At 48.4% G+C, this 23,951-nt stretch overlaps 1 protein-coding gene and 1 long non-coding RNA gene across 5 annotated transcripts in view; one reads left to right on the top strand and one right to left on the bottom strand.

Annotated features, from left to right (window-relative positions):
* The window catches only part of LOC129471876 (uncharacterized), a 90,990-nt gene that overhangs the window by 52,976 nt on the left and 14,063 nt on the right, over positions 1-23,951 (top strand). Inside the window, exons 3-5 of one of the 4 annotated variants that reach the window (XR_010118929.1) lie at positions 6,699-6,901; positions 15,210-15,464; positions 16,981-17,253. This is a non-coding gene — a long non-coding RNA (uncharacterized lncRNA). The other 3 variants (XR_008653783.2, XR_010118930.1, XR_008653782.2) reach the window with 3 other exon arrangements.
* MYOM3 (myomesin 3) overlaps positions 7,026-23,951 on the bottom strand; it is a 56,300-nt gene continuing 39,374 nt past the window's right edge. The window contains exons 24-37 of the mRNA XM_055260930.1: positions 23,389-23,433; positions 22,532-22,668; positions 19,543-19,687; positions 19,305-19,364; positions 18,187-18,254; positions 17,072-17,182; positions 15,235-15,322; positions 14,655-14,693; positions 14,294-14,402; positions 12,882-13,045; positions 12,210-12,246; positions 11,997-12,019; positions 9,890-9,945; positions 7,026-8,593 (exon numbers count right to left, since the gene is read on the bottom strand). Of these exons, the coding sequence (XP_055116905.1) occupies positions 8,330-8,593; positions 9,890-9,945; positions 11,997-12,019; positions 12,210-12,246; positions 12,882-13,045; positions 14,294-14,402; positions 14,655-14,693; positions 15,235-15,322; positions 17,072-17,182; positions 18,187-18,254; positions 19,305-19,364; positions 19,543-19,687; positions 22,532-22,668; positions 23,389-23,433 (1,346 nt within the window). The 3' untranslated portion in view covers positions 7,026-8,329. The remainder of the gene's footprint in view (positions 8,594-9,889; positions 9,946-11,996; positions 12,020-12,209; positions 12,247-12,881; positions 13,046-14,293; positions 14,403-14,654; positions 14,694-15,234; positions 15,323-17,071; positions 17,183-18,186; positions 18,255-19,304; positions 19,365-19,542; positions 19,688-22,531; positions 22,669-23,388; positions 23,434-23,951) is intronic.

Here is a 23,951-nt window from a genome sequence, read left to right as displayed (position 1 = left end):
CAGGAGAATCACTTGAATGGGGGAGGTGGAGGTTGTAGCGATCCGAGATATCACTTCATTGCACTCCAGCCTGGGCAACAAGAGCAAAACTCTGTCTCAAAAAAAAAAAAATATATATATATATATACACATATATATATACACACATATATATACGCACACACATATATACATATATGTACACGCACATATATATACACATACATGTGTATACATAGATCTAGATCTATGTATACACATATATATATAGATGTATACACATATATATATCTATAGATGTATACACATATATATATCTATAGATGTATACACATATATATATCTATAGATGTATACACATATATATATCTATAGATGTATACACATATATATAGATGTATACACATATATATCTATAGATGTATACACATATATATATCTATAGATGTATACACATATATCTATCTATAGATGTATACACATATATATATCTATAGATGTATACACATATATATCTATAGATGTATACACATATATATGTATGCACATATATATATAAAATAAATAAAATTTGTGTTGACTAACACAAATTGATCATGTTTGATTGACTAACTTGTGACCTGTGTTTAAGGCACTCAGGTTACCATCACTGGTTGCTGGCCTCTGTTAGTCTGTTGAATAGCTTTTAATTTAGTAATTCATGCCCTTTGACCTAGTAATTCCCCTTCTAGAGTCTATCCGAGATAATTTTTCAGAGATGCAGGCAAAGATTTATGTATAAGGATGATCATTCCAGTTTTAAGAGTGAAAAATTCGAAATAATTTCTAACAATATGAAAATAACACGTACTTACAACATAAACACTAATATGGGGTTTTTGAATGTTTTGATGATGTGAGGAAGTTCTTATGATGTCATGACATATACAAAACCAGAATGTAAAATTGTTCATAGGATTTCTCAACTCTGTTAAACTTAGCTTGAAATACACCTAACACGTGTTGTGTGAGTTGGGAATGATTTCAGCACCAAGAAACAGAAAACCTAACTCATGGTGGCTTAAACTTGGGTTAAGTTTTCTCTCATTGGCTGGGCACGGTGGCTCACGCCTGTAATCCCAACACTTTGGGAGGCTGAGGCGGGCAGATCACTTGAGGCCAGGAGTTCAAGACTAGCCTGGCTCACATGGTGAAATCCTGTCTCTACTAAAAATACAAAAAATTAGCTGGGCGTGGTGGTGGATGCTTGTAATCCCAGCTACTTGGGAGGCCAAGGCAGAAGAATCCTTGAACCTGGAAGGCAGAGGTTGCAGTGAGCTGAGATCACACCATTACACTCCAGCCTGGGCGACAAGAGTGAAACTCCATCTCAAAAAAAAAAAAAAAGGTTTTATCTCATATGTAGCCTGTAGCCTGGAGGTGGTGGTTGAGGGTCTGATGGCAGCAGTGTGGAGATGTCAGGGCTGGATCTCTGTGATTCTCTTTTCTTTTTTTTTTTCGGAGATGGAGTCTCGCTATGTCATCCAGGCTGGAGAGCAGTGGTGCGATCTCAGCTCACTGCAACCTCTGCCTCCCAGGTTCAAGCAATTCTCCTGCCTCAGCCTCCTGAGTAGCTAGGATTTACAGGTGTGTGCCCTCATACTTGGCTAATTTTTGTATTTTTAGTGGAGACGGGGTTTCAGCATGTTGACCAGGCTGGTCTCGAACTCCTGACCTCCAGTGATCCGCCTGCCTCAGCTTCCCAAAGTGCTGGGATTACAGGCATGAGCCACCGTGCCCAGCCTGCGATTCTCTTTTTCTTAATGGTTGGGCTGCCATAAGGAAAATCGAGGCCTGCCCCAGCTCCAGGATGACTGCACTTGAGTCAGGAAGGAGGAGGGGGACTTGTACGGTGCCTGCAGTGTCTGTCCCTTTGATCAGGAACACCAAGAGCCTACCAAGGTGCCCCGGCAGATGTTGGCTTATTTCTCTTTGACTAGAATTGTGTCCCATGGCTACCCCCAGCTACAGGAGAACCCGGGAAAGTGAGTATTTAACATCCCAGTCTCTAGAGTGGAGGCAGCAATGGGGAATCGGTGGGAGTATCTATTAGGTTAGTTGATAAACTAACATTTCATTTCCATTGTACTTCTTTCAGGCTGGTGGGTTTATGGGTGTTTTTAGTTTTCTTCTTTATTCTTTTCTGTCTCATGTAATTTTTCTACAACAAGCATTTCTAATTTCTGTTGTTGAAAAAATACGACAGATACTGCTTTAAAAATCCCTTGTGAGGTTGTGGGCTTTCGTTTCTGGAAGCATTCATACTATCATCAGTCAAAATTGTGCAGAAGGAAGGAACTGTTGAATTCTGTGGGGGTTGGATTGACACCTCTCTCTTTCCCAGTAGACTGTGACATCCCCATGGAATGGGTGGGTGGGGAAATTTATGATTTGTTTAGTTCCTGTCAGGTACTGTGCTAGTTACTTGGCAAGCAAGCATCGTCTCATCTAATTCTCATAGCAGCCTTCCTTTTACAGATGAGAGGAAGGCAGGCTAAATAACTTAATCAGGTCATACATTGGGTGAAGGGAAGCTAGATCTCAGCACCAGACTTTAATTTTGTAGGTTCCTGAGACATAGTAATCTCAATAAAGTGTGTGTTGAATGAAGGTGGAGTCAATGAATCCCTTGGATGTGTAAGTTTTTAAAAGAAAACTGCAGCGGTTACTTGATAATTATTTCTTGTCGAGCACCCATTCATTTTAACTTGCGCAATTGAAAAATAACAGGCTGTGTAAGTTGCCTGCAGGAGAGGAACTCTGCGCACTTTCCTGTATCCAAAATCCTTGACTAATTGCCAGATATAAATAACGAGTGTGACTCCTGTATGAAAAGACAGCCGAAGATTTGTTTCTCATGAGGTCTCTGAAGTTTTTTATTATGAAAAAATTCCGAACATATTCAAACATAGAGAGAATGGTAGTATGAACTCCAAGGTACCCATCACCCAGCCTCAAGAAGTATCACAATTTTCCTAACTTTTCCCTTTATCTCTCCGCTCCCACTTTTTTTATTAGACTAAAGTACTTTAAAGCAAACCCAAAGACTCATTTCACCATGAAACATTTGATATTTATTCCAATATTTATTTTATTCCAATATCGATAATTAGAATAAAAGGGGTTTTGTGTGGCCCTGCGTTTTTCTTTCTTTAGATCTGCTAGGACAGGAAGCAATGATGTAAAAATCATCCCAGCGCACGTGGATTTCTGGAGGCCCAGGTGAAAAGAGGCATATTCCTCACAGGCTATGCAATTTGTTTTTTCCTTAGCTCCTCTGGCTCCAGCAGTAATACTTTCCTCAAATGCTGAAAATTAAATATCTGGCCTCTCTTAACTAGATTTCTGGGGAGTGCTTCTTTTGAGACTGTTTTTGGCATGAGATATCACTCAAGTTGCTTGAAATTATTTGGAATTTTTTAAGTATGGAAAGCATCTCACTAGAGCCACGGTTGCGGCTGAGTGGGTAGAGTTACTTATTACACAGGCTATCATTTCCCATCCAGCTTTTTGCTTTCTGTGCCCATCTGTTTAATGGTTCTAATGCTTTAGGATAGCCAGGTGCGGTGGCTCAAGCCTATAATCCCAGCACTTTGGGAGGCTGAGGCAGGCGGATCACCTGAGGTCGGGAGTTCGAGACCAGCCTGACCAACATGGAGAAACCCCCGTCTCTACTAAAAATACAAAATTAGCCAGGCATGGTGGCGCATGCCTGTAATCCCAGCTACTCGAGAGGCTGAGGCAGGAGAATCGCTTGAACCTGGGAGGCGGAGGTTGCAGTGAGCCGAGATCATGCTATTGTACTCCATCCAGCCTGGGCAACAAGAGTGAAGGTCCATCTCAAAAAAAAAAAAAAAAAAAAAAAAATGCTTTAGGACAAGGACTGCATCCTGGTTGGGATGCGAAAGGTGACCCAGCAGGTGTGGAGGAGGAGTGGCTGGTGGCCGGTAGAGGGGAATCTGCCTGGCTGCCCAGCCTTCCTTCCAGGTGTGTGCCCTGCCTAGTCTCTCTGGAAGAGTCCAGAATGCTGGGAGGTCCATGGAGAGTTTCTGAAAATGCTGGGATTTTCTGTGTCTCTTAGTCCATGTTGTGTTGCTATAACAGAAAACCACAGACTGGGTGATTTCTTTATTTATCTATTTATTTTGAGACGGAATCTCACTCTGTCGTCCAGGCTGGAGTGCAGAGTGCAATGGTGCAATCTTGGCTCACTGCAACTTCCGCCTCCCAGGCTCAAGCAATTCTCCTGCCTCGGGCTCCCGAGTAGCTGGGATTACAGGTGTGTGCCAACAGGCCCAGCTAATGTTTGTATCTTTAGTGGAGAAGGGGTTTCACCATGTTGGCCAGGCTGGTCTTCAACTCCTGACCTCAAGTGATCCACCTGCCTCAGCCTCCCAAAGTGCTGGGATTACAGGTGCGAGCCACCGCACCAGCCCAGACTCAGTGATTTATAAAGAAATTTAAGGCCAGGCATGGTGGCTCACGCCTGTAATCCCAGCACTTTGGGAGGCTGAGGCAGGTGGATCGTGAGGTCAGGAGATCGAGACCATCCTGGCTAACACGGTGAAACCCCGTCTCTACTGAAAATACAAAAAATTAGCCGGGCGTGGTGGCAGGCGCCTGTAGTCCTGGCTACTCAGGAGGCTGAGGCAGGAGAATGGTGTGAACCTGGGAGGCCAAGCTTGCAGTGAGCCGAGAGTGCGCCACTGCCTTCAAGCCTGGGCGACAGAGCGAGACTCTGTCTCAAAAAAAAAAAAGAAACTTAATTCTTACAGTTCTGGAGGCTGGGAAGTCCAAGGTTAAGGGAACATATCTGGCAAGGGTCTTTGTGCTCCATCATCCTGTGGCAGAGGGTATCACATGGTGAGAGAGTGTGGGGGCAGGGGAAAAACTCATCCTTTTGTCAGGAATCCATGAGAATTAACCACTCCAAAGATCACTAACCCACTCCCATGATAATGATACCTCATGGATCAATAATTCACTCATGGCCGGGCGTGGCGGCTTAGGCCTGTAATTCCAGCACTTTGGGAGGCCAAGGCAGGTGGATCACTTGAAGTCAGGAGTTCAAGACCAGCCTGGCCAACATGAGGAAATGCTATCTCTACTAAAAATACAAATACTACCTGGGTGTGGTGGCAGATGCCTGTAATCCCAGCTACTTGGAAGGCTGAGGCAGGAGAATCGCTTGAATCTGGGAGGTGGAGGTTGCAGTGAGCCAAGATCGTGCCACTGCACTCCAGCCTGGGTGACAGAGTGAGACCTTGTGTCCAAAAAAAAAAAAAAAAAAAAAAAGGAAAAATTCAATCTTGAAGGCAGAGCCCTCATCACTTCATCATGTCTTATAAGAATCAACACTGTTGCACTGGGGATTAAGTTCTAACACATGAACTTTGGGTGATACATTCACATAAAGTGTTCACGGAGACTTAATCGTAGACTCTAGAATGCTTCTCCTCCCTCACACCTCACGGTCACATCACTGAAGGCCCATTTACAACAGTTCCGTTTTATGCCATGCCTGCCTTTTAACAACGAATTACAAGGCATACTAAAAGGTAAAACACACAGAAGAGACAGAGCAAACATTAAAACCAGACTGAGATATACCAAGTATATTGGAATTATTAGACCAGGATTTTTTGTTTTTAATTTTTGAGATGGGGTCTCACTCTGTTGCCCAGGTTGGAAGCTCAGTGGTGCCATCATGACTCACTGCAGCCTCGACCTCCTGGGCCCAAGCAATTCTCCTATCTCAGCTTCCCAAGCATCTGAGACCACAGGCACATGCCACCATGCCTGGCTAGTTTCTCTTTATTATTTGTTGAGAAAGGGTCTCGCCATCCTGCCCAGGCTGGTCTTGAACTCCTAGGCTAAAGTGATCCTCCTGCCTCGGCCTCCCAAAATGCTAGGATTACAGGCATGAGCCACCACACCCAGCCAGACCAGGAATTTTAAAAAATTATGATTCATATGTTAAGGACTCCAATGCACCAGACCACGGACTGGCTTCTGCCCCCAAACTGGCTTGTCAGCAATCACAAAGCTCACAACATCTCCAGCCCCACGAAGCGCAGCTTGTAGCTTCTTATAGTGCAAGTGCAATTGCACCAACAGGGATGCTTATGTCATGTTCCACCAAGGCCAACAGGCTTTCCTATGTCATTGAAATTTGTGACATATTTTCATTGACACACCAAAGAAGCCAAGACTTTTCTCTGATGTTAGAAGTGTTAAGAGTGGGAGGATGGGCTAGGATGATGTCTTTTGTTTACTACCTATTCATAGGAAGAGAAAAGCAAAAGAGGATGAAGTTCTGGGAAGTAATAAAATAATCTGGCTGGGCAGGGTGGCTCATGCCTCTAATCTCAGCACTTTGGGAGGCCAAGGCAGGTAGATCGCTTGAGCTCATGAGTTCGAGTAACATGGTGAAACTCCATATCTAAAAAACATACAAAAATTAGCCAGGCATGGTGGTGTGTAGTCTCTGATACTCAGGAGGTTGAGGCGGGAGTATCGCTTGAGCCTGGGAGGCAGAAGTTGCAGTGAGCAGAGATGGTGCTACTACACTCCAGCCGGGGCAACTGAGCCAGGCCTTGTCTCAAAAACAAAACAAAATAAAAACTTAGTGTCCATTGGAAGGACCCTCAAAATGATCTTCTAGCCTTCTGGTTTTACAGATGGGAAACTGAGGCCCAGAAAAGGAAAAGTATTGTGCAAGACCACACAGCGAGTGGATGGTAGAGGGGTGCTTCAAACCAGCGGTGTTTGCCTCCAAGATCTGCATGATTCCCCAAACTCCAGTCAGGTCTCCCTGGTCCCCGCTGCTCCCTGCAGAGGTCTCAACAAACGCCTGGCCTGCCTGCACCATGCAGCCTGGAAGGTGAGCCGCTGGGGGATGTTACCCACCACATCTTGATATGTGCAGAGGTGGGGGATATAGGGGTGACTCACTTTATCCTTCAGTTCAGAAGCCATTTCAGAAATCAGAGGCAGGTGTTACTTCGTGGTGTTGTGAGTATAGATTATGTTTATTTTCTCTATAATTTCCAGGGTTTTCCAAAATTGTACAACAAACATCTATAATTTTATGAACACTCCCCATCTTATTTTTAAAAAGAAAAAAGTTGGGGGGCGGAGAAATGCCCAGCTCAGTACTGAGATCCATCAAGTGAGGCCAGTCGGTATCTGTCACACCAGACAGGCCCCGTGCTGGAAGCCCTGAAGGTTACCAGCTCCAAGCCTGGTATCCAAGGCCACCTGGGCAGCCTCAGCCTCCTCCTTCCCTTTCCTCCCACCAGACCCTGCTCCTGAGATATCCTTCTCCCATTACCACCACAAAATCGGACTAATTTTTCAGGGCCCAACACCAATTCTGCTAATCTTTGTTTGGCTCAATCTTGGCTCATCACAACCTCCGCCTCCCAGGTTCAATGGATTCTCCCACCTCGGCCTTCTGAATAGCCGGGATTACGGGCGCCTGCCACCACGCCTGGCTAATTTTTGTATTTTTAGTAGAGACCGGGTTTCGCCATGTTGGCCAGGCTGGTCTCAAACTCCTGACTTAAGGTGATCTGCCCGCCTTGGCCTCCCAAACTACTGGTATTACAGGTGGTGAGCCACCTCGCCCAGCCTGGATGAAGGTGTTTTAAAAGCCCTACTTCCCCCTATTGGGACGACCCTCTGTCTCCCTCCTTGGACCACTGGCGGCACTTTCCTTGGACCTGCTTTATTCTTGTCCTGGAGTGTTTTGCGCCCAGGTCTGTTTCTCCCACCGGACTGAGGCCTCTTTGCAAGCGGAGCCTGCTTACCAGCTGCCTTTGTATTCCCATCTCCATCCTCAGCCTCCCACATGCTAGACTTCAGATGTCTGTTGAACTTATGTGAATTGAAACTATGGGATCCCAAAAGAGGGGTGCGATGTATCAGTTTATGGCAGGGCTCATGACCCTTGGCACTTTTGACATCTGGGGTCGGATAATTCTATGTGGTGGGAGCTACAGTGTTTAGCAGCGTACCTGACCTCCACCTATCAGATGCCAGTACTGTTAGATAGCCCCAGTGCATCCGGGTCTCCTACTCCAGGTCCAGGGTTCATCCCCCTCTCCTGGAAGCCACTCAGGACCCCAGAAAGATCTTTGCTTCTCCACTTTGGTGCATCCGCTCCACCCCCACCCTCACATCCTGGGTTCTATCTTGTCCCCTTTCCTTCTGCCCCACCCCTGTAGCCTGTGCCAGGCTGTGACCCTGGTACAGGTTGTCCCTACTGGTCCATGCAGACTAGACTCAGACTGTGCCTGGACACACGCTGTCACATGCTCTTCAGCTCCTTGGGCTCGTCCCCGTGCTTGAACACACTGATAGTGACCTGGCCCGTCTCGGAGCCATACTTGTTCTTGACGAAGACGCCGTAGCGGCCACTGTCTTCACTGTTGACCTTTTCAATGGTGATGGTGACCTCTGTCCCCCTCACTTCCATGCGGTATCGGTCAAGGAAGGTGACAGGCTGGTCATTCTTCAGCCAAGAGATTTCGGGGGTGGGGTCTCCTGAGACGACGCAAGTCAAGCACAGGGTCTGTTTGAAAAGACAGGAAGGGAACAGTCTCACCTCCTTGTAACTTGAACTTAGCATTCACTTTCATGCCCCCAGAGAGCTCCCAGCTCAGGTTGTTCCCTGTGATAATTTAGTACATGTGTTTGATTGTAATTTATAAAGGGGAGAGATTTTATTTTAACCCCACATCCTTCATCCTCAACCTTTTATTTCATTTTGAGATGGAGTCTCGTTCCATTGCCCAGGCTGGAGTGCAGTGGCACGATCTCGGCTCACTGCAACCTCTGCCTCCCGGGACCAAGTGATTCTCCTGCCTCAGCCTCCCGAGTAGCTGGGGTTACAGGTGCCCGCCACCAAGCCCGGCTAATTTTTGTAATTTTAGTAGAGACGGGGTTTTGCCACGTTGGCCAGGCTGGTCTTAAACTCCTGACCTCAGGTGATCTGCCCTCCTCAGCCTCCCAAAGTGCTGGGATTACAGGCGTGAGCCACTGCGCCCAGCCATTCTCAACCTTTCTACAGGAATACTTACTAATTAGAGTCTCAGACCATAATTACTCTCGCAATTATCGGTCCCAGAATGGCCTTCGCTTTGTTTCATTGCTTTTTGTAATATATATGTTACTATGATTTTACCGTGCAAGTAAGATTATATTGCTTTAGTGCATAGGTTTATGAATTAAAATAGAAAATTACTGAACAAGCTCTAATGCAGAGCACTATAATGTAATTATTAAACACACAGGCTCTGGAGTTGGGCTTCCTGGGTGTGAATCTCAGCTCTGCCCCTGCAAGCTGTGTGACCTTAGGTCTCTTAACCTGGGTTAAGGCACTCTGGGCTTCCTCGGCTATAAACTATGATCAGTAATAAATAAAACCCTGTTTCATGTGATTGCCTTGATGGCTAAAGAAGCTCAGAAAGATAATATACATGGAATCATGCCTGACACAAAGTAAGCACCATCAAAAAGTCAGCAACTGTTCTCAGGAACACTAGATTTGCATAAATAAGTTCAGTCCTAAACGGGCTTTTAGGGATCTCCCAGCAGACATTTCTTGCGGACGCTGAAGTCCGCAGGCAGAAGTCTAGGATGCCCAGGGCTGTCTAGACAGATGGAGACAGAACTAGGTCAAGCACCCACTGAGGGCTGACACCAGGCCCAGTGGCTTTCCTTTGTACCACATGTCATCAATGAGGTGTGGTCACTTGGCCACTCTTTGGCTTTGAATCCATGGCGCTGAATTGTTTCGTGATCTGCGGTGGATGCACGAAGGAACACGGAGGGGGACTGCTGGCTGTGGGCCGGGAAGGGTCAGTACCTTATCTTCCATGATCGTGGCCACATCTGGCAGACCCCTCACCACTTTGGCACGATCTGGAAGGGAAATAAGAGACCCCAGCGATGAATCTTTTTCTGCCAGCCGCTTCCCAGAAGTTTCATAGAGTTGAGGTTTATTTTTAAGCAAGCCTTCTTTTTCTTTTTCTATTTCTATTATTTTGGATGGAAATCTTTTAAACATCTTTTTTTCAAAATTAATTTTTTGAGACAGGGTCTGGCTTTGTTGCCCAGGGTGGAGCTCAGCAGCACGATCTCAGCTCACTGCAACTTCTGCCTTCCAGGCTCAAGCAATCCTCCCCGCTTCAGCCTCCTGAGCAGTTGGGACTGCAGGCATGCGCCAGCACGCCTGGCTAATTTTTGTATTTTTTGTAGAGACGGGGTTTCGCCATGTTGCCCAGGCTGGTCTTGAACTCCTGGGCTCAAGCAATCCTCCTGCCTTGGCCTCCCAAAGTGCTGGGATTATAGGCATGAGCTGCTACACCTGGCCTTGGATGGAAATCTCTAGAACTGTATTACATGCTTCCTTGTATTCATAAGTAGAAGATATGGGACATAGTGTGTTTCTGCCACTGATCTGAGGTCATTTGCTATGATTGGTGGTACCTGGAGGTGACCATGAGATGCTCCTGCCCTCAAGAACCAGGAAGAAGGTAAGTGGAACTACTCTGAGGCTTCAACTGGCAAAATCCACACAATGGATGTGACCAACAAGGTCAGAGAAAGCAGGACAGAAGCTTTTGGGACACTTTGAACCTGGTCACGTGAGGGACCTGGTGGCCATTGTGGGTGGCCAGGAAGAGTGTGGTTGTCAACCACTAAGCAGAAATCTGGTCTACTCTTCATGGTGCAGAGGAAGCTGTGGGAACAGGATGGGTGGTCAGCACAACCTAGACCAGGATCAGGGACGTGCAAAGAGCCCAATGCAGATGGCGTCTGTCCAGTGGGTGAAAGGGGAGCAGGACCCTGGATGGGGACGGGAAGGCCCCACAGATGGATGCAGCTGTGGGCAGAAAGTGTCACCAGCCCTTCACAGCAGGATGAAATGATTGTTTCCTTCACCTCTGATTCCACACGCCCCAGCAACCCAATATTGGTGAATTCAGCTTTCCCCTATTAGGGTCCTGGATGGGGCTTCTGTTCAGGATGTGGTATTCCAGGATGGGCAGGGACATTCTCACCGAATAAATGATTAGATTCATGGTACAAGAGCCTCCTCATGGCCTGACGCTGAGGCTGGTCTTGGGCTGTGCTCCCTCTACCGAGGCGCCCCTCAGCCCCCTGCAGGAGCTTCTCACTGCATGGCCACTTATACCCCTCGATTGCCCCTTCCCAATAACAGCTATGAGCCTGAGGCCTGCACTTCCTGTCAGTTGGGGCACTCGGGGATAATGATGCCATGCAGAGCAAATTACCCCCTCCCACACATGGCCTCAAGCCGGTAGTGTGAGTTTTCTTGTCTGTTCTTAGAGCTGTGCTGTCTCCTTCTATGGCCACCTCTGTGCTCTGCTGCCTGCCTGGGTCTTTCCCTCACTGAAATCCTTACACCTCATCTGCTGGGCCAGTGAGAGCAGACAGCCAGACTCCTACCACCGGGCCGCTTAGAACTGGCTTGGGTTGGGAGGTGATGAATGGGACAAGCTTGAGCTCATGGACTTGGTGGTGGCTCCTCGGGTGGCCCAGAGGCCGTGCCATGTGCCTCTGGGTTTGGGGCTTCATCCTGGATTCAATGAGGCTCCAATGCCTCGAGAGCCATAGCTTCAGCTTTAAAGTCACCCCATCCCCACAGATCACTCAGGAAGGCCTGCCCAGCCTCACTCCTGTCTGTCCCCTCCCTTTCGGTCCCACCAACGTAGTCCATGTGCCTGCAAGAACCAGGCTCGTGCTGGGTGCTTCCACAACACAGTCGCAGGTGTCCTCGGATTCTGTCTCTGTCCTGCCCAGGTCTTCCCTGCAGCTCTGTAAGACCCTAGGGCCCCACAGACCCCACTGTGGAACGAGGCCTTCAGCAGCCCACCAAGAGGCTTGAGCTTCCAGGAAGTTCGCCCCAAATTCAGAAACAAAAACAACAGAAATATCGGCAGACTTACTCTTCTCGATGATGGCCAAGGCTCTGAAAAACAGAAATGGGAACAAGGTGTGACATTCCACTTGCTAAAGGACAGTCCAGCCCAGGTGGAGGTGAGGGGTGACGAGGGAAAGGTGGAGCTGGCTGGGGCTCCTGGGAAGGAGTCCTGAGCCTAGTTCATGCCACACCCTGGAGGGGCCTATAATTCACACTGAGAAATGTAGAGGAAACTTACTTCAGTCTCTGGTGTTCAGCCATTGCATCCTCAAAAGCTATAAGAAGGACAGAGGAGAAAGGTGGGCATCAGGGCCTCTGCTGTCCGATGGTGGGGACAGGGTGGCCCTGGGAGCAGAGCTTATCCCTGACTGTCCTCCACTCTCCTCCCCATGCCGATGTTCCTTTGGGGCAGTGGCAGGACTGGGTGGGAGGGTAGGCGTCCCCTCAAAAGACCATGGGATTTTCTTTTTTCTTTCTTTTTATTTAGCTAAAAGTTTTTAAAAAATATTTCTTTCCTTGATACCTATCCCAGAGTAATCTTTATTATTATTCTCTTATTTTTTGAGACAGGGTCTCACTCTGTTGCCCAGGCTGGAGTACAGTGGTGTGATCACAGCTCATTGCAGCCTCTATCTCCTGGGCTCAAGCAATCCTCCCGCTTCAGCCTCCCAGGTAGCTGGGAATATAGGCATGCGTCACCATGCCCAGCTAAATTATTTTTAGTTTTTGTAGAAATGCTGCCCAGGCTGGTCTCACTATGTTGCCCAGACTGGTCTCAAATTCCAGAGCTCAAGCGATCCTTCCACTTCAGACTCCCAAAGTGCTGGGATTACAGGACTGACCCAGTGTGCCCGGCCTGTCCATGGGATTTTCTAAGCAGGTTTCTCTGCAGACATAGGTGGAGTCTCACCTTGCCCTGAGAGATCTGTTGAGAGCTGCCGCACTTCCTTCCCTGCAGCTATTTCCAGAGTGTATTTGCCCTTGTCTGAATCTTTGGGGTCCAGGATGTGAAGCCAGATCTCATCCAGGGTGGTGCCCGTCCTTATCCGATCACCACTCTCCAGACGTTTGTCTCTGAATGTGAGGGTGGAGAAATGGTTAAGGCTGCCTGTCTGCAGGTCAACAGATACCCCTGCCCCAAAATCCTCTCCTGTGGTTTTGTTTCGAGATCCATGGGCTATGGGTGGTGACCATTCATGAGGCACCAGGTAAATATCCATTCACTTACTCATTATTCAATCCTCCATTCATCATTCAATACTTCATTCATTCATTCATTCATTCATCAATTCTTGTGGCATGACAACTATGTGTCGGTGCTGAGTCCGCATTTGTGATGTATGCCACAGGCAGGGACCCTAAGGAAATGCTGCTCCAGGGTCTGTGACTGCCACTTCCCTCACCCTCAGGAACTAACTTCCTCACCTCTTTATTCTCCTCCTTTTAAATTCTCCCAGGCCTTCTTCCCACAAGCACTCTACTTTAATCTTTAGAAACCACATAAGGTGAAACTTTTCTCCTTCTTTACTTAAATTTCATTCCTAGAGACACTGTCCTCTGTTCCCAGTGTTGTGTGGCAGAGGTGACACCTCTGTGCTTAGTCACAGGGCTCAGAAACTCTGGCTGGGGGAGGAACCTATTGTCCTGAAATTCCATCTGGCCTTGGCTCTCACTCATTTGACAACCTGGACCAAATCAGTCAAGCCTTCTCCATAGAATGGGTGCAGTAATGTCTGTTCCACAAGGCTGAGGCATGCACCTGATAAAAAGCACTGGGAAAACTCTGCTGTTGGATTATCTGGGGTCACTCAGAGAGTGGGTGAGTCTCTGTGGGTACCTCATCTATCCTGCCTTCAAGCCCTGGCTTTCAGTTAGTGGCCAGCCCTGCAGACCCTTTTCCTGCATGTTTCCTCCCCTAAGCCTGGCTGACCAAGTTTGCTAAGGCTGCAGAGGCCCACAAGGGTGCCCTGACCCATCTGACCACTTGGCTCTTCTTTGTCCCTGCATCCATTTCTCCCCCAGTTCCTAGCTGTGGCCCACAGACGGATCCTGCTGTGGCCATAGAGTTTCCAGAAAAATGTCCCACCAAGGTTCCCACCTTCCCTGGGGATCTCGGCAAAGCCTTTCTACTCCTCCCACTGCTAATCTCTATCCTCAACTCCTTCTGTGGACAGCAAGACCAGGGGCAGACCCTGTCTCTGCCAACCCCTGGGACCAGGCTCTGCTTGGAGGACTGGGCAGGGAGAAGGGAAGGAGGCCCCCGTGGGTCAGGTGCTGAATCCTTTCCAGCCTGGCTGGGGCTCTGGGGCAAGGCGGACCTACTTGTGGAACCAGGTGGTTTTCATGTACTCCACGTTGTAGTACTTGACCTTGCTGAAGATCCGGATCCCTTCCTCGGTCCCCTGGATTTTCAGTGGAGTTGCAGAGAGGGCTGGGGAGACAGAGGAGAAGGATGAGTCTTCCCTGAGGCCATTTAGGCATCAGATTTTGGGGCCAGCTTGTCTGCCTCTGCTCTGGGGGGCAGGTGCTGTGGGGGAAATGCAGTGCTGTGAAGAGGCAGGATTTTCTCTTCGGTGTTTGAGGTTGGAAACTAAACCCACCCCCAATAGCCAAGGCCAGTGTTAGGCTGCTTGGAGGCTGCTGGGCATCAGGGCAAGGCTGGGCAAAGAGGCAGGCTGCTTACCACCAATCCTGCCCAGCTCGGTGAAGATGGCATCCAGGGCTGGCGGGAAACAGAGAGAAGGGTTAGCTGGCATAGGGCTCCCCTAGGGATGTGCTAGGAGTGGGGACATCCTAGAAAAAGGCTGGTGGAGCCCATGAGCTGCTCTCGGGGGACAGGCAGCTCTGTAGGATGACTCTCATAGCTTGGGGATAGGAGGGGGTTCAGGGCATTCAGCAATGTGGTGGGCAGAAGGGCACTATGGATGGAGGACAAACGTGCAAACCTGACAGTTTTTTGCAGGCTGAGCCTATCAGCCCGATGAGGAGCCTGGGCCCACTGTGGGACGGAGGAGTGAACTCAGGCTTCGGGTCTCCAAGCCTGGGCTCACTGTGGTATACTGTGGTGAACATGGGCATCAGAGTCACACCGACCTGGCTCCTGCCACTGACTAGATGTGGAATCTTGGGCAAGTTACTTAATCTCTTTGTGCCTCAATTTCTCCAAGTGACGTGGGGATCCCATAAATCTTGCTGTGCAGATCACATCACAGTCTGCTCCACTGTGCTCCCTCCATAGCCCCTGGCCCATCGCCAGCTCCTACCGTCACCCGTGAGGTCCAATATGGTGTCGTCCTCCCCTCGATCGTCAGAAACCATCGCTCTGTAAATTCCCTTGTCCTTTTTGGACAACTGGAAAGAAGGATGAGCGATGTTGGTGTCAGCATGGGCTCCAGAAGGAGAGATGGATACCAAATCCGGAGGCCTGGGCTCCAGGCCTGCCCCTCACTCTCTGTGTGACCTCAGGTAAGACCCTTCTCCTCCCTGGGCCTCCGTTTACTCATCTGGGCCGGGTGAGCTCTAAGGCTCCTTTCAGCTCCAGAGCCCTTGGATTCCTAGCTCGGGGCTTGTCTGGGCCTGGGGACGGGGTGGAGTAGGGGCAGTTGAGGACAGAACCAGACACCTTTGTTTGCATTCACAGGCAGCTGCTCTGAGCACGACACAGCCTCACTTTGCAGAGCTTGTCTGGGCCTGGCCCACCTTTCACTCCCTGGGGGTTCCTGGATGGAGGGACCCCCACCACCTGCAGTTCCCCAGGAGAAAGTGTGTTTTCTCCTGCCCAGGACAAGGGGGTCCTTTTGGCCCATGTTTGTCAGCCCCAAATTAAGTCTGAACAAACACTCAGCAAAGCAAGAACTTGAGTTGTGCTTTCAAGGCAAGGTCCAGAGATCAGAAGTGACCTCTCATTACACAGCACCTTCCTTCAGCCCTCATCTCTCAATACTTCCCACGAGGACCATCTCCACACAGTGGGTTTGGGGCAGGATCCAAGACAGAGGCAGCTCTTAACCTGAGGATTGAGGTGCTGAGCCCCAAAAGTCCTCTCTTATGTCCTCACCATCCCAGGAAGGCTCCAAGGTCTCAGCCAAACCTAGGGTGGGTGACTGGAGTGGCTTCTGACCCCACCTTCTAGCCTTATGTCTTTGCACTGAAACCCTCTGAGCCTCAGTTTACTCATCTGTAAAATCATGACATCATCCTTGTCCTGCCTGTATGCTACAGCTGCTGTGGGGATCAAGGGAGGTAACTCTTAGGAGGCCAGAAAGTTTGCACCAATGGGACTGATGATTATAATAAAACTCCGTAACTATGAAGCACCTACTAGTGCCACAGCCTGTCTGAGGAGCTTGCACAGTGGTGGCAAAGGCTGACTTGGCATCAGCCTGGCCAGGATTTGGGAGAAGACCTTGAAATCATTGTTTTCTTCCTAGTCAGCAAGGCTCTGTTTGCTCCAGTCCTCCTGGGCACCCAGTGAGGCCACAGACAGCAGCAGCAGGGCAGAAAAAGGTTGATGTTTAAGAGCAAACCTTGTGTTTCTCTCTTAACCAGGCCACGGTCCACCAAAGGCCATGGGCGAGGACTTGGGGGGAGAATTGAGCTCCAGGCCTGCTTTATTCTGCCCAGATCTGCCTCACATGGAGACATCCTTCCTGTCCCGAATCCTAGACTGTTGGGGCAGGAAGGAGGCATTGAGAGAGCATCCCTTCCAACCCGCTCATGTTGCAGATGAAAGCTGAGGTCAGAGAGGGACGGGGGCTAGCCCAAGCCTGCACAGTCATTGGCAGGGCCAGTACTGGAGCTAAAGAAAAAAATCAGTAATATTGATTCTGTCTCTATTGAAAATTTGGGGGTTTTAATAGCTTTTTTTACATTAATTTTGATTTTTTAGAATATTGCATACAATATTATTTATCTTGATTACTGAGTTTTTTGGTGCCTCTTAAATTTTGTGCTCAGGGCCTCACTTGCACCAACCTAGCCTCAGCCCTGCCTCTGACTCCCAGCCCCAGCCCTGCCTCTGACTCCCAGCCCAGAGCTCTTGGCCCTCCCTGGCTTGCAGCCAAAGGAGAAAGTGAGCCCTGAAGCTGGAGCCACACTTGCCTCTTCGATGCAGAGAAGTCCCGTTCCCGTCTCCGGGTCATACTGGCCATCTGGCATCTCTGCCCTCTGGAAGAACCACTGAAAGCGAGTTTCCTTCTTGGTGTTGGTTGCCTGGGGAAGGTGGGGAATGAGGAGACTCTGTCAGGCTTGTTTCTTTTTGAGTAAAAACACACCTGTGCACACTTTCAGGCATCTCAGTGGAGTCCTTTCACATACCATAGGTCTCCTCTGCTGGTCTCTGGACCCTGAATTCGTGCTAATGGTTTTCCCTCTGCCTCTTGATCCCTGCCCTACTCTATTTGCCTTGTAAATGTCCATATGCTTCAGTTAAATGTCATCTCCTCCAGGAAGCTTTTTTTTGAAGCACCCCATAGTCACCCCCCATCACGATTCATCAATTTCCTGCCCCGTCCGGGTCAAGCATGAGGGATGCTGTTTTCCAATGGCCCTGCCTTGACCATGGGCTCCCAAGGCCCACAGAGACCACTTCATCATTTTTGTATGTTCAGTACCTTGCAGAGTGGCACATAATAGATGCTCTGAGTTTACTGAGTGAATATGCTTCTGGGAGAGCACCCACTCTCCCTTTCCCCAGTTATCTAAACAGGTTGAAGGGTGCTAAGAAGGATCTTAGGCTTTGGAGTCAGACTTGGTTCAAACCTGGGCTCTCCCTCTTACCGTGTGGCCTTGAGCTATTTCCTCATTTGTTTTCTCATCTATAAAGTGAGGACGGTAATGCCTATGTCACAGATGATTGTGAGGCAGGTGAAATAATACTGTGAGTCTCTGAGCACAGGATAATCATAAACACAGGGATACCCCACAACATATAAACACTAGCAGGCACCTAGACCCCCTGACCCCTCAGAACCCCTTCTGGAGCCACTAGGATCTTGTTCAAGGCTGGTCCACCTCACACTAATCCTACCCCATGGGCGCTGGGAAGGTGGGTTTGCTTTTTGGGTTACATATGGTCTCCTCGGGGGTACTTTGTGTGCGATCAGCCAAGCACAGAGTATGGAATTTAGGGTGCTGGGTGGGCAGGGACAGCAACTGGGCTTGGGGACAAGCCACAGGTCCCCCCGCACTGGGCCTGGGGGCAGGGCAGGACTTGCCTTGCACGTCAGCTGCACTTGGCAGTCCTCCGTGACCTTCCACTGCAACGGCTGCTCAAAATAGGGACCTGTGCACGCAAAACAAATGTGCCCACCGTCAGAGAGCCAGGCTCAGCCAGGTGCCACCTGTGTCCAGGCAGTGCTGGGATGAGGGGCAGCTAATGGCTATGGGCTTCTCAGATGTTGCCCCTGCCAGGGCTGGGACTAGGGTGAGGCAAGGCCGGTGCTCAGGGCACAAATTTCTTTCTTTCTTTTCTTTTCTTTTCTTTTTTCTTTCTTTTTTTTTTTCTTTCTTTCTTTCTTTCTTTCTTTCTTTCTTTCTTTCTTTCTTTCTTTCTCTTTCCTTTCTTTCTCTTTCTTTCTTTCTTCTTTCTTTCTTTCTTTTTCTTTCTTTTTCCTTCTCTTTCCTTTCTTTCTTTTCTTTCTTTCTTTCCTTCTTTCCTTCTCTTTCCTTTCTTTCTTTTCTTTCTTTTCTTTCTTTCTTTCTTTCTTTCTTTCTTTCTTTCTTTCTTTCTCTCTCTCTCTCTCTCTCTCTCTTCCTCCCTCCCTCCCTTCCCTCCTTCCTTCCTTCCTTCCTTCCTTCCTTCCTTCCTTCCTTCCTTCCTTCCTTCCTTCCTTCCTTCTTTTTGAGACAGAGTCTCGCTCTGTTGCCCAGGCTACAGTGCAGTGGCGCAATCTCTGCTCACTGCAAGCTCCGCCTCCTGGGTTCAAGGATTCTCATGGCTCAGCCTCCTGAGTAGCTGGAATTACAGGCATGTGCCACCATGCCTGGCTAATTTTTGTATTTTTCATAGAGATAGGGTTTCACTATGTTGGCCAGGCTGGTCTTGAACTGCTGGCCTCAAGTGATCTGCCTACCTTGGCCTCCCAAAGTGCTGGGATTACAGGCGCGAGGCACTGTGCCTGGCTTCAGGGTGCAAAATTGAAGAGGGCTTGGCTCTCACCCTCAGGTCAGGCAAGAGCTATTTTGATCTGACACTGGGACAGAACTGGACTGAATGGCAGTGGACCTCCCTTGGGGACGCAGCAGGACTGGTGGTCCCATTAACCCCCAGTCCTAGCATCTCTAGCATGAACCAGTAGCCAGGGATTTTGAACTTCACCCCAGCAGCTCTTACCCTGTTTTCTCTTCCAGTCCCTTCTCATAGCATCTGCCTTCCTCAGAAGTTTGTCAAAATCTGTGAACACAGAGGGAGGAACTGGCATGAGCCGAAAGGAGTGTGGGTCTGGAGAGGGGACATGGGGTAGACAGAAGGTGACGGGGGTGTGCTCAGCAGGCTGTAGAGCCGAGGACTCAGGGCTGCAGGGCAGGCTGAGTGTGCGGGGCAGGGCGGGGCAGGGCTGGGCATGGCTGACCGTCATCCACCAGTGTCAAGGTAATCTGGTTTTTGGCTTTTCCGTCTTGGAGTTGAGCAGTGTACGACCCTTTGTCCTCCTCAGACAAGTTCTGGATGGTCACTTCCACCAGGCCCTTCTCTCGGTCAAAATTGATTTTGCGGTTCTGAAAAGGACAAACTCCAGAGTCCTTTTCCCTGTTCTGGGAACTTTGTTGTGGGGTACACATCAGAGTGTAGTGGGCTTGGGGGTGGTAAGCGCAGAGCTGTTAGCCTTCAGAGACTGGGGCGGGGTGTTGGGTAACCCTCTGCGGCTCCCCCGACACCTAGTCCCCTGGGTGCTTGAATAAGTTACAATTTTTTTGTTGTTGTTTTGTTTTTTTTTTTTTGAGACAGAGTCTCACTCTTGCCCGGGCTGGGATGCAGTGGCGCGATCAGTTGCAATTTAATAATAAGCTCCCAACCCCTGCTGTGCCATGATTTTGCCTATTTTCTTTTCTTTTCTTTTTTTTTTTTTTTTTTTTTTGAGACAGAGTCTTGCTCCATCGCAGAGTCTCGCTCCATGGCCCAGGCTGGAGTGCAGTGGTGCAATCTCAGTTCACTGCAGCTTCTGCCTCCTGAGTTCAAGCAATTCTCCTGCCTCAGTCTCCTAAGTAGCTGAGATTACAAGCATGCACCACCACACCCGGCTAATTTTTGTATTTTTAATAAAGACAGAGTTTCACCACGTTGGCCAGGCTGGTCTCGAACTCCTGGCCTCAAGTGATCTGCCTACCTCAGCCTCCCAAAGTGCTGGGATTACAGGCATGAGCCACTGTGCCCAGCCACTTATTTTCTACTTCTTTTAAAATAGGAAAAACCCCATCGACGGGTGTAAAGGATAATGGAAAAAAAAAAATACTCGTGTACTTGCTACCCAGAATTAACACTCGTTTACATTTTACCATATTCTAACAGTTTTTAAAATTTCATTTTCCTCATCTAGGTTCTTTCTTCCTCTGGCTTTATTCATATGTATGATTTAGGGGAGTGATCTCATTTTGTTTTATTTTTCTATAGGGACAACTGATTGTCCCACCACTGAATACTAATGAGTCCAGACTTTGTAACACTTCCTATACCATGTGGTAAGGTCATTGCACAATCTTTATGCAGAACTTTCAAATCAGTTCTGATTTGAAACTTTCTGATTTGCACCTTTTGATGCTGGGACAACCAGCCCCATTGCACAGATGCAGAAACATAGGCACAGACAGATGAAGAGACCTGCCAAGGTCATATAACCCACGGGGAGTGGACGTGAGACTCTTGTCAGAACTAGTGCCCTCTTTCTGTAATATATATTTTCTTTCTTTCTTCCTTCCTTCCTTCCTTCCTTCCTTCCTTCCTTCCTTCCTTCCTTTCTTTTTGTCATTGGACCTTTGATATATATAACACATATTTTCTTTTTTCTTTTCTTTCTTTTTTTTTTTTTTGAGACAGAGTCTCACTTTATTGCCCAGGCTGGAGTGCAGTGGCACGATTTTGGCTCACTGCAATCTCTGCCTCCTGGGTTCAAGCGATTCTCATGCCTCAGCCTCCTGAGTAGCTGAGAGTACAGGTGCGCACCACCATGCCCGGCTAAGTTTTTGTATTTTTGGTAGAGATGGGGTTTCATCATTTTGGCCAGGCTGGTCTTGAACTCCTGACCTCAGGTGATCCGCCTGCCTTGGCCTCCCAATGTGCTGGGATTACAGGCATGGGCCACCCCGCCCAGCCACAACACGTATTTTCTAATGGCTGCTTTGCCATCTGGAGACGAAATTCACAAATAATATGAGATTGAGCCATGAATTTGAATCTCTCATGAGGTTGACATTGCCACGTCAGCAGTAAACCGTTGAATAGTGACAAATCATGTGGTTCAATCTAATACAACCTATCTACAGATATGATTTACAAAATAATAATATCATACTCTAACCATAATTTAAAGAAGAAATGTCATTTAAAATAAAAATATTTCAATATATAGGTGCTTGGATATAACCTCAATTATGCCGCACTGATTTATAATGAATTGGTTTGACTTTAAGAGAAGAAAAGCAAAAAAATCAGAAGCTATTCTGTACAAAAGCAGGAAAATGAGCATAAGTAAAGTAGCCAGCAGAATAAAAATTCTCCATTCAGTGTCTAGTAACATTGCATACTTTGGGAGGCTGAGGCAGGAGGATCGCCTGAGTTCAGGAGTTTGCAGCCTGGGCAACAAGGCAAAACCCTGTCTCTACAAAAAAAAAAAAAAAAAAAAAAAAATTATATATATATATATATATATATATATATATATATATATATATATAAATTAGCTGGGTGTGGTGGTGTGTGACTGTGGTCCCAACTACTCGGGAGGCTGAGGTGGGAGGATCGCTTGAGTCTGGGAGGTTGAGGCTGCAGTGAGCTGAGATCATGCCACTGTGCTTTAGCCATGGTGACAAAGTGAGGTTCTGTCTCAAAAACAAACAAAAACAGAAAACAAAAAATAAAATTGTTTGGGAGACTGAGGCAGAAGGACTACTTAAGGCCAGGAGTTCAAGACCAACCTGGTCAACGTAGTGAGTCCCCATCTCTAATTAAAAAGATAAAAAAAGAAAAAAATTGTACAAAAATATTTTGTATTTATACCTAAAACAGAGTTAGAGTCTAGCCTTGGATAATTATAGGCATGAATGCAGATTTTTCATCTTAAGAATGTCTGGTGGGGTAATCAAAAGTTGTGGGGGGTGTGGAAATTCTTCGTTTGTAGGAATGTCCCTTGCATTGGCCAGCATGTAGTGTCCCTGCCAACCCCACCACCAGCACTGGTAGTAAGAGCCAAATGTCCTCATCCCGTCCTCATCACTGAACAGCAAAAGCACACCGTCATTTCTGAAATGGCCACTAGGGGGAAGTACTAGCCCATGCGGGATCGCCACCCGGTGAGGCCACCTCCCGGGCAGGGGTGCCTCACTTCAGGGATTGTGAGCACCAATTACCGGCGAGCTGAAGATCTCCTTGTTGTTGAAGATTAGATGTAGCTCAGCGGCTGGAGATAACTTTTCTACTTCCAGCCAAAGCCGCACCTCCCCTCGCTCCAGGATGTCGATGTTCCAGCCGGAGATCAGTTTGATCACTGGGGGGCGCAGGACGGGAAGGGGGTGGGTCGGACCCCTTCTCCCTTTCCCGCTCTCTTCCAGCTTCCAGCCCCACCTTGAGCACACCCTTGGCATCTGTCATGCAAAACGCTTAGAGAACCTGAAGGAGACGCTACTGGGTGGGGCTCAGAGGAGGGTTTTCCGAATGCCCACTCTAGATTTAATTAATCTCAGCAAAGTGTTTCCTTTTCTGAGAGCTCTGGGGCTGCAGTTCCCAACCTGGCCGGGCATTGGATCCCAGACGACTTTCAAAAACCCTAGCATCTGGGCTCCACCCTCAGAGATTCTCATTTGTCTGGGGCATGGCCTAGGTATTCGGATTAGGAAAGGTGTCATCACGGTTCTGTTGTGTAGCCAAGTTTGTGACCTCCCCTGCTCAAGGGACTGTACACACTGTCCCTAGCCAATGGAGAGAAGCAGAGGTTTAGACGATCCCAAATCCTAATGACTAAAGAGCCAATAACACTAATTATAAAAGAGGAAAACGCCCACATTTCCCTTCCTCGCATCCCCTTTCCTGCTGCTCTTTTCCTTCCGTGAGCTTCCTGAGTGGTCCCTGACCTTCTAGCTCTGTGGTTCCCCCACCCTCTGTCCCTCTGGGGTTGTTTCCTGGTCCTTAGCCTGACTGCTCTGCTCAGAACATGCCAATGGGCCCAGTGGGAGCTGCACAAGGCTGGCAGCTTGGACTGCTTGCTTACCTGGGTTTCTGATCTCATGACTCAGCTTCTTCAGCTTCTCCAGCTCTGGGATAGGGGGTAGTGAGGAAGAAACCAGAGAGAATGAAATATCCTGGCCGGGGGTGGGGGAGCCCACAGGAGCCGTCCTAGGATCCTGTGCTGGATCAAGGTTCCAAGAGACACCTCCCCCCACCTTGGGATTCCTTGGCTCCATAGGGGCTGTGATGAGTACTGTGGGTCTTTGCCCTGGGGCACTGAGCGTGATGCTGGGGCTGCTGCTGGCCACCCTGAGATTGCATCTTCTCCCTGTCCTTCAAGGCCTAGATCAAGTCTCACCTCCCTAGAGGAGCACCTACCACGTACCTGGTTCTGTATACTTCATTAGTCCTCTGCAGTGCTGTGGGCTGAGTATTACTGTCTACCTCTGGTCACTCTAGGACCACTGGTGCCAGGACCTCATTGCTCACCCCGTCATATGCTATCTTAGTATCCCTGGGTCTAGACCACACACCGAGCACTGCAGCGAGAAGTCTCAGACTGTTCTAGAATGCTGTCTCATTTGCTGACTGTTCTTCTTCTTCTTT

Source organism: Symphalangus syndactylus, chromosome 22 (genome assembly GCF_028878055.3).
Source record: "Symphalangus syndactylus isolate Jambi chromosome 22, NHGRI_mSymSyn1-v2.1_pri, whole genome shotgun sequence".
NCBI classification, from domain to species: domain Eukaryota; kingdom Metazoa; phylum Chordata; class Mammalia; order Primates; family Hylobatidae; genus Symphalangus; species Symphalangus syndactylus.
This window is presented reverse-complemented; position numbering and strand designations above follow the sequence as displayed.